The sequence below is a fragment of the Salmo salar genome, chromosome ssa03 (genome assembly GCF_905237065.1).
Source record: "Salmo salar chromosome ssa03, Ssal_v3.1, whole genome shotgun sequence".
Lineage (NCBI taxonomy): Eukaryota > Metazoa > Chordata > Actinopteri > Salmoniformes > Salmonidae > Salmo > Salmo salar.
The window spans coordinates 66,248,619-66,261,216 of record NC_059444.1 but is presented as its reverse complement, the minus strand read 5'-3'; the positions used below and the strand labels follow the sequence as shown (position 1 = coordinate 66,261,216).

The 12,598-nt window shown below is 40.6% G+C and overlaps 1 protein-coding gene and 1 long non-coding RNA gene across 3 annotated transcripts; one reads left to right on the top strand and one right to left on the bottom strand.

Annotated features, from left to right (window-relative positions):
* Positions 1-1,992: 1,992 nt before the first annotated feature.
* On the bottom strand, positions 1,993-5,191 carry LOC106601237 (uncharacterized). The gene is made up of 2 exons (XR_001327986.2): positions 4,270-5,191; positions 1,993-2,025 (listed from the first exon to the last, which is right to left on the bottom strand). It is a non-coding gene; the product is annotated as an uncharacterized lncRNA (long non-coding RNA).
* LOC106601236 (phosphomannomutase 1) lies at positions 3,165-11,442 on the top strand. 2 transcript variants are annotated; one of them, XM_014193281.2, is made up of 8 exons: positions 3,165-3,613; positions 5,747-5,831; positions 6,648-6,724; positions 6,953-7,044; positions 7,356-7,455; positions 7,854-7,929; positions 10,306-10,421; positions 10,769-11,442. In XM_014193281.2, the coding sequence occupies exons 1-8, from the start codon at positions 3,533-3,535 to the stop codon at positions 10,889-10,891; spliced, it is 750 nt and encodes a 249-aa protein (XP_014048756.1). In that variant the 5' UTR covers positions 3,165-3,532; the 3' UTR covers positions 10,892-11,442. The 2 variants fall into 2 exon arrangements, with proteins under 2 accessions (XP_014048756.1, XP_014048754.1); XM_014193279.2 differs by having other exon boundaries at positions 3,166-3,613; positions 5,714-5,831.
* Positions 11,443-12,598: the final 1,156 nt, after the last annotated feature.

The following is a 12,598-nucleotide window of genomic DNA, read 5'->3' as shown; positions in this document are numbered from 1 at the left end:
AAAATCGTTCTGATTGAGAGGGGGTCAAATACTTATTTCCCTCATTAAAATGCAAATCAATTTATAACATTTTTGACATGCGTTTTCTGGATTTTTTGTTGTTATTCTTTCTCTCACTGTTCAAATAAACCTACCATTAAAATTATAGACTGATCATTTCTTTGTCAGTGGTCAAATGTACAAAATCAGCAGGGGATCAAATACTTTTTTCCCTCACTGTAGGTAATTAATGGTGGCTATGCAAAGCCATTCATCACCTGCTGCAATTCAGCATTGTATGATCTCCATTTCTGACCTCATTTCATTGTCCATTAATCACATTACAACAATCTTTTTGACTAAAAAAGCCAAAAAAAATAATCAAAGTCTACCTAACCTTGTCTTAAATGTTGCTCAATGGACAACCCTTTGTGAATTGATCAGATGGCCCTTATACCTAGTATCTCCTTAGAATAGTCTAGTGATAGGCCTATTAATAAAAAAACTATGCCAACCGATGCTGTTAGTCTTATTGTGTTCATGATTATGTAGCCATTCTCCTGCAAGTGGTGAATGAGGTTATACAAAACCCAGCGAATTCTATAAAATGTAGGCCTCTGATATTGATTCCTAGATGAAGGTGCATTGTGCGTATCAGCTAAATATAGAGCAAGGGTATACCAAGATAACTGGTAGATAACTGGTAGATAACTGGTAGATAACTGGTAGAAGGATAAAAGACACACGACAGGAGTTTTAATTAATTTAGTTGCAAGTTGTATTAGTTGTATGTACAGGATACACGTGGTCCAACGAAATGCTTACTTGTGGGATTCCTTCTCGACAATGCAACAATAAGAAATATTTTCGAAATGTATTTGAAATGCATGGTTTTCATGTCCATTCATGATGTTAGAATATCAAAATATGGACTGTTTATTAAGGAGTGACGCAGAACAAATGGCCATCTGTGCTAATAGGGACCAGGACTATAATCATGTCTTTATGTAAACATGATTTTCCATTTGATGCTGACAGACCTTTCATCTTTATTTGAGTTTCTCACCACCCACAAGACATGTTAGGATTGCAGATATCCTTAACAGACAAATCCATCTAACAGCCCTCAGAACCTCCTTCGGGATATAGCTGTTCTGCACTATGCTATTTGGCTTCCATAGGGCACCGGCATGTATATTGTTTTAGCCTGCCGTCTTGTGGACAACTAACTTACTGATAACAAAAGCGACCACACACAAACGTCCTGGTAATCCTGCACAACAACTCTATCCAGACGGAGCCAAGTGTGAGTGTGTATCTTGGAAGTTGGATCTATTTTCCATTTTACAGAGGTAATTAAAGCAACACTTGATGGATCTATCAGCTAAACATTATTCGTCATACATTTCTCACTGCCTTGGCAGGGGCGAAAATCTGATATCAACTTTGGAGGGGACAATTACATTACATTTTCTCAAGAGCAATTCCTGAGGGGGACACCAAAAGTAGTGCTGTAACACATAGCCTACGTTTAATATGGTAAATGTATATTAAGGAACCAAAGAAATAAGGTGTTTGCCGTACTCCTAACTACCGGTACCCAAAACTACACAACTAATCACAACAGCAATACCATTGCCTTTAACAAATCTTAGTTCAGTCACCAGTTTAAGTTGAGAGTGGGGGTATCCATGGCATTTTCCAATTATGTTCCTATTTTACAAGTCAAAAAAATTGAGAACCTTTCATAATGTTGCCAAACAAAGACTCAACAAACTTACCTGAGACTCCCTGTCTCTGCCAGTCTGTCCCTGCATATCTGTCCCCAACTCTGCTGTCTGTGTGCCATCTGTTGCCTGCTCTGCCTAATGACATCATTGTGAAACATTTCCATTAGAATTACATTTCTTTCTTATGAACATTTTATCAACTAGTCTTTGAGATATTAGGCTACTAGGGTTCTTACTTTGCGTTTTGGTGTACTGCAAAATACTCTGATGTCCGTCTTTTTTCTGCCATTTTTCTGCCATTTTTCTACCTGGTTGGCTACACACACACAGTATGTAGGTTATTTACAGTAGGAGATGGGCTTCTATCATCTTATCTTCTATCATTCTATATGGGCTTCGATCTAAAAGGTAGCTAGCAAATGTGAAACGGATTGCAGTGACAAGAGTTGACAGCTGTATGAGTTCACCATTTACATCGTTTGTTTCATATTGGCTGGCTTCTAACAATAGCTGAATTTGCAAAGCTAGCGAGCACCAATTCAGTGGTGTTTGCTATAATCTTTGCTACCCGGGTTAAATAAAGTTGAAATAAAATATATAAATAAAAGTTCCCTTGCGACAATTTAGCTTTTGCAACGAGACCATTAAATATATTTAAAACAATTGTAGAAGAGAGTGTAGTTCTGTTCAGTTTATCGCTAACCTTATCACAGGGACTTTGAAGCACTAACATGCATGCTGATCTTGGAATAAATTGACGATAGCAAAGATTCCATCTTTGACGACGCCACATAAATGGAATAGGTACTAGCTAGCTTAATAGTTAATATTTGCGCGCTAGCTCTGCATATTCAGCTAGTGTGTGTGCGCGATTGACTGGATTAACCTCACGTCAGTTACGTGCATTGAGTGCCTTTCAGACAGTAGATATGACCTCTACGTTACCTCGCAAGCTAAGGAACTGGCAGTGGATCAAACCATTGTTAGGCAAAGGGTGGGGGGGTCGCAATCTTTTGAAACTTAAAAACGAGCTATTAAGTGTCTATAATCAGCACAATTGCTTTCATTGCGTATTATTAATATTATTTAAATTACATAGTTATGTTTCAGTGATATATTGGGGGGGGACAAATCATATTTTTCCCAGGATGGGGGGGTCGTGTCCCCCCCGGGATTTCCGCCCCTGTGCCTTGGCTGCCCTGATTAATGCCCTGGCTGGCCTGAAATGCAGTAAGGAATCATTCCATTGCTTGGGCTGTGAATTTATTATACGGTAGCCTACATTGTACATATATAGGCACAGTCTGAGCACTGTCCTCCCCTCTAGGTGAATGGTCGAATGACTGTTGAGATGGGTCTTAATCAGTCTTGATTTGACATGGGAGGGCAATGGACTTCTATCTTTATATATCTTGCCAACACCCACTTCGCGTCATCAACCATAGAAGCTGCGATTGGCTGTTTGCATGTAGTTTACGAGAGTCGAGACACTTGCAAAATAAACCTGAGACGTGTCGAGCTGCCTGTGATGATTATCTGAATTCGATCGGAAACGGTGTCTTCAGTCTGAGGATAAGCTACAGTTCAACAAACAACTATTGGATATGGTTTGTCGTTATCTACTAGACCGCATATCATATATTAATCCAACTAGTGGTAGGCAATACATTTGACAGTGTACTGTGTTGTAGCCTATACAGTAGTCTTTGTTTTGCATAAGAGGCAAGATCAGAAAATCGTCACTCTTACCCAGAATATTTCTTACACATTAGTAACATTATCATTACTTACACATTAGTAACACTGTCATTGAAAAATAAGAAATGGATGAATCAAACGGTTCTTCAAAAAGGACTATTCTGTGTTTATTTGACGTGGACGGCACTCTTACCCCACCGAGAGAGGTAGGCTAAATAACATTTTTCATTATCCCATTGTATTAATTGTGTTTTGTTTGTCATTTTCTTCTAATGTTGCTGTCGAACTTGTCAAGCCTTTCTATTTTTAAAGAATTATAGGGCGCTTTGCCAATTGCCATGCCATCTTGATAGCGCAAAACTGTAGCAATAATGTCAATGTCTTATCTGTTGCAAGGTCTGGAATGTTACTGCACGTTATGTAATGATTTACTATTTTCTGTCGATGTACTTCCTGATAATGTAGGCAAACAGCATCATTTTCTGTCCTTCTAAATTCTTGCTTTCATATATTATTTAATCCCGTGGTTGTAGCCTACAAATGGAGTCGTCAGCCAACTCTTTTGAATGAAACTGAAATGTCTTCGTTTGCATCTGAAGCTTGTATTTCACTAAAAGTAGCGCGCGCCCCATGGAGCGGAGATATAATTAATTTGGAAGAACGTTATGTCCTCCGTCCGTACGAGAACACGACTGTGGGCTACTGTTGCCTACTTGCACAACACGTATGATGTCAAGTTTCATATAGCATCCTGGTGATGGTCAACCCTCCTAGACTACTGTTACACTGGGACACTGCTTATGCTTATTCAAAATACCCTTTCCTGAAAGTTTCAAGTCCGTCCATATGAAGTATCAATTACCTTGCAGCTGTTCGCTCCAATCCTTAAAAGCCCAGTGTTGTATATATATTGGCACACTATTAGTTTGGAATAATACTGTGAAATTTTGAAAATTATAATAATGCTCTTTTAGTGTAAGAGCTAGTTGAAAAGACAGCTGTTTGAATTTCAGCCTGTTTTGGTGGGATGGAGTTTTGGCATGCCTGGTGAAAACACAAGGCAGGAAATGAGTTAATAGACCAATAAGAAAGAGAGTTCCAAACCTCTCTGCCAATAACAGCACATTTCTTTGTTTTCCCCTCCCCACTCAGACAACTCTCAGACAGTCCTAGCTAAATTCTTGCTTGACAAATTGCTCTTTGCTCTGAAGCTATTTTTTGTTTCTTTTTGACAATTAAGGTACTTCATTTTTACCCAGAAATTATTTGACTTTGAGAGAACAACAGCTGCATTGGAAACTTTAACAGACAGATAACTGATAGTAAACAACTTAAATTGGGTACATGGGAAAAAGAGTCACATGGAGTTCCTACCCTAAAAACTCTGACTACTTCGATCAAGGATGTTGACATTCATAATGGGGGTAGCCTATTAGTCATGTCCTCAGCCTCTTTTGACCCTCAGATTTGAAATGCAAGATAATCAATTAATAATCAGTGAAACGGCTCTCTAGTGCTTTTCATAATTATTTCAGTAGTTTAACAAAAATTACTAATTCATATGTTGATAAATGGTTAACTCAGTTACACAACGCTGCATCAATGAATGCCTTTGCAATTGTCATGTGTGAAAACAGGCAGTTTTCCATGTCTTCAAATAATTAAATTAAACAGGAGGATAAAAATGTTGATTATCCCGCTTGTCTCTGCCCATCATCACAAGATGATGTCTTTGTTGTAACATAGCCTACAATATGATATTTTTTTGTCTATCGGCATTCTTGTCTCAGTGTCTGAACCGGTGATGTAAAGAAACGGTCAGTGACCGTCGTGTAGGCAGTGTCCAGTTCAGCAGCCGTTGGTCGGTCACAGAGACATAAGTGTGCAGAATAAACCCACTGCCCTTATATTATGTAATGCAGTTTCCTCATGTGAGCATGAAGCGGTCCCTGCCTGATCCGTCTGCCCAAGTCTCTCTGGCAAGATGGAAAGCTGGTTTAATAGGATTATTTCTGCAGAGGATGAATAAACCACTATAAAAGTTGCTCCTCCTTCAGAGACAGATGCCACTCTCACTCTGTCTATGCTACCTAACCTCACAAACAAAAGCATTCTCCTGCTTTGTGGTCAGACATCAAAAGCAGTTTTCAGGACTGTAAATGCCTGTCTTGTCACAGTTTATATTATGAGTCCCTAAAACGGTGTTTTCAATGATAGACAACACAAACAGGTACAGACTGTGTGTGTGCCTCTGTGTGTGCATTCGTTGTGTGTACGCGTCATGCGTGTGTGCTTACACCCTGCAGAAAATTGACCCTAAGCTGGATGAGTTTTTCCAGTCTCTGCGCAGGAAAGTGAAGATCGGCATAGTGGGTGGATCAGACTACTCAAAGATCGCAGAGCAGCTGGGTGAGGGAGATGAAGGTGAGCGCTCCTCATTCTCACTTTGGTCTCATTTCAGTCTCACATATTCACCCTCAAACCCACATTATTGCCTTTCTCTCACAGGGCTTTGCAAACCCCAAAAGGCTGTCGCTTTCATGGTCATGAAATTATTTCAGGGAAATTCACCAGAGAGACAGTTTAGGGGCTTTCATGTTGGCAGCACACTCTCATTTGACATCAGTCCATAAATAACAGACATAGACGAAAGCAGCTACATCATAACTGAAGTCTCCACTCCGGGTCGCACATGGACCCAGATGGAGTTACATGTTTGCTCATGTACCTGTGTTACCTTGACACACTGACCCTGTGGTGGAGTTTACACATAGCAGTGGAGACTGGCCACCAACACACTGACAACTGACAGTTATCCCTCAGAGCAGCAACAAAAGTAAAGCAACGAACGATAGCGTAAATATAAGTGGGAGTGCTACTAGTGCATTCAAGGTTTTGTTTTCAGTGCATTTTTTGCATCAACAGTTCTCTATCCTGATCATCCCCAGACTGCATTATGCAAGACTGATTGAGATGCTCAGTACTTTGATACTCTAGCCATGTGAGATATGTGTACAGTGAATGGACAGGACAGAGATTAAACTGGACTGTTCCAGGTAGTGTTACATAGGTGGTAATCTGCAATGACCAATAATCCCGCTGCACCAGGTACAACATGCCTGTGTTCCAGTTGGGGGAGGTTTTTTTAGGCTATGTGCTGGTAGCTTGTGTTGTCTATTTACTATGAATGTTCTCACAGTAACACACTTTTACCTAATTTGCCCTCTTTTTCTCTTATAGTGATACAGAAGTTTGACTATGTGTTTGCTGAGAATGGCACGGTGCAGTACAAAGATGGGAAGCTCCTTTCCAAACAGGTGGGTGTGACTGAGGTGAGGGAAGGAGTAAAATATATTTTGGCTCACTAACAAGCTATTTAAACCTGATTCCATGTAAACAACATGCAGGGACAACCTTTTTTCTTGTAAACTGTACTCAGCTAAGAAGATTGGAAGGGAAAGTTATGATCAGGCCTTTAAGAGAACTGCACTGTGTTAATAAGAAAAGACAGTTCAAATATTTGAACTATGTCCTCTGTCCTACAGGCCATCCAGAACCAGATAGGAGAGGAACTACTACAGGACCTCATTAACTTCTGTCTCAGCTACATGGGGCTGATCAAGCTGCCCAAGAAAAGGTGAGACTCCCTCCCTCTGACCTACTTCCAGCTCCTTTTCCATCCTAGTCATTCAGAGGCCCCATGGCCACTACAACCTGTCTATCACAGCTGTAGGCATTGGAGAAAGGAATGGTGGCTCTGTCAGCATTCCTAAGGGAGAGACTAAGACAGAAGGATTGATCTGTATCTGGGTGGAAATACTTATTTCCTTGAGAAACAAAGCAATGCTGACTCTTAACGCTAGAATCTCTAGAATTTTTGTATGATGGTTGGTAACAAAGCCAGACTAAAGTCTCTTCTTACAGATTAATGCCTTATTCTGCCCTCAGGGGCACCTTTATCGAATTCCGCAACGGAATGCTGAACATCTCCCCCATTGGCCGGAGCTGCACACTTGAGGAGCGAATCGAATTCTCTGAAATTGACAAGGTATTACACAGTGTAAGAGTGCCTAAATAATGATCCAAACAGCAGCCATTATCTTCTAAGGAAAACGCCTAAACATATAAACTTTTAAAAATTAATAGTAAACAAACAAAGCACATGTTATTGATTGAGTCATGTTTTCAACATCTTATAACCTCAAATCACTGCACAGTGCAATAAGGCATTATTTTGTCTTATATTCTGTTATGTTGGCTCCTATTAAAAGAGGGAAGAGAGTAAACAAGTCAAAACAATGCTGAGCTTTCAAGATGGCTGAACAGACATCCCATTGATGTTTCACAGCCACATATTATGGAGGGTCTAGTGGTCTGATGGGAGATGTGGAGAGGCTTAACCCTTAGTGGCCTGAAGCCTGACCCCTTTCCTTAACCTCTTCACAGAGAGAGAAAATCCGGGAGAAGTTTGTTGCGGCCCTGCAGGAGGAGTTTGCTGGGAAGGGTCTACGATTTACTAGAGGTAAGCCAACTGGCACAGGACGCGAGCTGGGAATCAATATCAGTGTAACTATTAGCACCTCTAGTCTTGTATTTCAGTATTCTTTTGTATGCCATCTGTGCATGGTGTGATATCTACATTTGAAGACTCATTTATCTTTCAGATAGAATCCTGTTATGACTTGAATGTACTAGCTCCTTTGCTGTTGTTTCCTATCTGCCAGTTCACAAAGACGATCTGCCATGCGTAGTCAATCTCCTGGACACATTGTGCCCAACTTCATTAAACATTACTCTCCCCTGCTCCACTCTCTGAGGTTCAGAGATGTTTTTCTCTGGTTAGTCAGACTAGGTGTTTGCTGACTGTAAAGAGGTGTGGGACTTACTTAATGACCTGTGAAACTGTACACAATTCAGGCAGCTGCACAAACAGCTGGGGATAAGGCTGTTGTCTTCATAAGGCACTCTGTTAAAGCCTTGGGCCAGTAGCAGCAGTATTTACAAACACACACATGCATCCTTACTTCATCCTAACGGCCTTACTTCACCCTAACTGAGTGACTGCCCTGGGAATCCCTCTGATTGCTGATATTAACTGGGAATTAACTGGGAATCCCTCTGATTGCTGATATTAACTGGGAATTAACTGGGAATCCCTCTGATTGCTGATATTAACTGGGAATTAACTGGGAATCCCTCTGATTGCTGATATTAACTGGGAATTAACTGGGAATCCCTCTGATTGCTGATATTAACTGGGAATTAACTGGGAATCCTTCTGGTTGCTGATGTGGAAGCTGATGCTCATACCACTGGCAGCAGAGCCAGTTGGAGGGCTGTTTGAACTGCAGCCGCAGAGCCTGATAAAACAAGCCAATGAGAAGGCTAGTGGATAAGATTTATGTGTTTGCTCATTTCAGTCTGTATCTGCACGTCTACCCTGCCTTGGTTTGTTCACATTTCACATATGCAATGCTGTTTATGTGTATGCAGCACTGTCTGTTCTTACGCCATAGATTTTTGCCCGTGTCACTCAGCTCAAAAGGCGACACTGCAGCGTCACGTCAAATACAGGAACCTTTGTCCTGGCTCTGTTTTCTTTCACCTTTATGGTGCATGGCCAGGGGCAGGGAAGGAACTGTGTGGGGGATGGGCTGAGGATGTGGGTGTTTGTGGCCAATACACCCTCTGATTGGCTGAAACCTCCCTAGCTGTTGCATTTGTGAGCTTTCCCTTAGGGTCAAGCAGCAGTTGCTACATCCATGTTGGGACTAATAAATTAATGATATGTAACCATTGATTCTTGAAGGATATAACTTTTAAATGCCATATCATCTTAGTTCAACTGTCGTACCCAATCAGAACACAAAATATAAGCTAATTTTACTCCAAAGTATGTAAACAAAGTAAATATAAACAAACACTGTATAGCCTAAAAACATGGTTAAAGTTATACTTTTGATAAAATGGATGGTCAGTCCTTGCATTCATAGCTCTGCCTTTGAATTTGAGAGTGCTTACATTTCTACAGTCCCATCGCCACACCTTTTACTGAAACAGTGGTGAGGAGGGTGCTTTGTTATTGCTTCAACTGCTGATTGCCACTTTAAACACTGGGGGGTAATGAAGTAAAATCTGAAGGCAGGGGGGATGGGCGAGAAGCAGAATTTAAACTTACTTTGCTGATGGCTTTTCGTGCACATTCACAGCTCATTGACCTGAATATGTGGCAGAATTTAAAGACTAACTGCTCTGGTTGTAGAATGAAAAGGAAAGAGCGATTTAAAAGAAAGGAGTCAGCCACAGGCTGTGTTTGTGGAACTGAATCCACCTCATGGGGCAGCCTGATGGCTGTCACATACTGTTAGTGACCTCATGGAGGTCAGCCAAGTAATGAATAATCACTAATAATAAGACTGTCTTCCTGAACACAGACTGTATGTCAAAGCCATCACCACACAGTCGATGCACAGGGCATAAATAAGTCTGTTCTGCTGAACTGAGCACAGTGATTGGGGCTTTTAATAACCTTTCATGCTTTTCAAGGGGAGAATGTGTTGGGCTCCAAGTCTGTTGCAGAGAAATGTGCAGCATTAACCGGTAGAAGTTGCAGACTTAAAAATATCTCAAAGCTGCTGTTCCTATAATGGGGGAAATATCACACCTATTTTACATGCATTGGGCATCCTCACTCATCAGTGCATTGACCAACCAAAACAAATATCCCTGACACGGCATGAGAAAGCTGGTTGTAATGCGTTAATAATCATCACTAAAACACGACTGAGGGTTTATTTTATGGGAGGGACTAATATTCTGTTCAGTAACATGATGTTAAATTGTAATGTATAAATTGAAATTGACTGAGTTATCCCCCCTTGTGTGCCTCTCTATTCAGGCGGTGTCATAAGTTTTGACGTGTTCCCTGAAGGCTGGGACAAGAGGCTCTGTCTGGACGTGCTGGAGGGGGAGGGCCTGGACGCTATCTACTTCTTTGGCAACGAGACGTCGTCTGTAAGTGAAGGGGAGGACCTTGTGGACGTGTCAGTGGTGGGGAATGCTCTGAGGCTAAAGATAGCAATGAGAGTAGGATTATGCTGTGGCTTGAATGTAAAAGGTTAAAGTTCAGAGATCATTGTTGTTGTCAATCTAAGTGGAGTTGACCCCTGCCTGAAAGAATGTTGAATGAGCTTTGTGATGGTTGTGTGTTTATTTAACCTTTTTTACTGAGACATTGAGTGAGATAAAGAGTGAGTGAGGAAACAAGGAAAGAGGTCGACAAGGGTGAAAAGGATAGTTGGTGCAAACCTATTTGTGAACAAGCAGATTCTAAAGCTGTATCTACATTCCTCTCTGTTCAGGGGGGAAACGACTATGAGATCTTCAACGACCCGCGCACCATTGGTTTCACAGTATACTCACCAGAGGACACAGCCAGGCACTGTCGAGAGATTTTCTTCAAAGCTCCCGCCAATGAGTCGTGATAAATCGTGCAGCAGGCACTCTCACAGTCAGCCTCCCCTGGGCTCCCCCTGTTGTTCAGGGCAGGTACTAAGAGCACCTGAAGGAGAAGAGGTGGACATGGGAGGTAAACCACTACAGATTTGTTAAGTAATCAATGCATTGTTGTTGTATAATATTATTCTAACTAGCACTGGACACATAAAGGGATCATCAGTAATTCACATTGGCTGGACTCCCATGGAAATTACTATGAGATATGGACAGATCTGCTTTTTAACTCAAACAATGTGAGAAAGTGTACTAATGTTTTCAGTTTTTTATCATGACTAAGTGTTTCTCTAAGGTTTTAATGTAATATCTGACTGTTTAACACCTATCAACCCAATGTTTTTTGTAGTGTGTGTCTGTATTTGTATGTAACATCAAATTAACCAAAATGTCTTATAGGCCCTCCTGTAAGACAATCCTCTTTTGTGTATATCATGTGAAGATTTCTATACATTTTGAGTATATAATGTAAATACCCACTTATGTTTTGCACTAATATTGATACAGTTATCTGACAAACTGGGTTTTGGATCATTTGTTTTCTTTGTGAATGTAGGGAAGTGACTACTGTTGTCTTTGAACAAAATGGAGCGAGACAGAACTGAACTGAGCTGCAGGACAGGAAGGAAACTGCTTAGGGATGAGGTCATTGGGGATTTTAAAACAACTACAGAGTTCAGTGGCTTAGATGGGAGAAAACTGAGGATGGATCAATAACATTGTAGTGACTCCACAATAATGACCTAAATGACAGAGTGATAAAAATAATAAAAATACACAGAATAAAAATATTCCAAAACATGCAACAAGGCACTGAAGTAATACTGAAAAATAAACACGGGAAAGGAATATACTTTTTTGGGGCCTAAATGCAAAGCCTTATGTTTGGGGAAAATCCAACGCATCACTGACTAATTGCCTTCATGGTATGGGTATGCTTGACATTGGCAAAGACTGGGGAGTTTTTCAGGATGAAAAGAAAGGGGATGGAGCTAAGCACAGGCAAAATCCTATAGGAAAACCTGCTTCAGTCTGCTTTACACCAGACACTGGGAGAGGAATTCACCTTTCAACAGGATAATAACCTACAACACAAAGCTGAATCTACACTGGAGTAGCTTACCAAGGAGACAGTGAATGTTCTGGAGTGGCCAAGTTACAGTTTTGACTTAAATCTGCTTGAAAATCTATGGCAAGACTTGAAAATTGCTATCTAGCCATGATCTCCAACACCTTGACAGAGCGTGAATAATGGGAAAATGTTGCATAATACAGGTGTGTAAAGCTCTTATGAGACTTACTCAAGATGACTCAAAGCTGTAATCGCTGTCAAATGTGTTTCTAACATGTATTAACTCAGGGGTGAATACTCATCTAATCAAGGTATATAAAAACAAATGTTAGATTTTTTTCTTCCACTTTAAAATTAGAGTATTTTGTGTAGATTGTTGACAAAAAATTCGAATTAAATCAATTTTAATTTCACTTTGTTACACAATAAAATGTGAAGAAATCCAAGGGGGGGGGTGTAGACTTTTTACCAAAAGGGTTCTTCAGCTGTCCCCATAGGAGAACCTGTTTCGGTTCCAGGTTGAACCCTTTTTCATTCCAGCTAGAACTCTGTTGGGTTCGATGTAGAACCCTCTGTGGAAAGTGTTCAACCTGGAACCAAAAAGGGT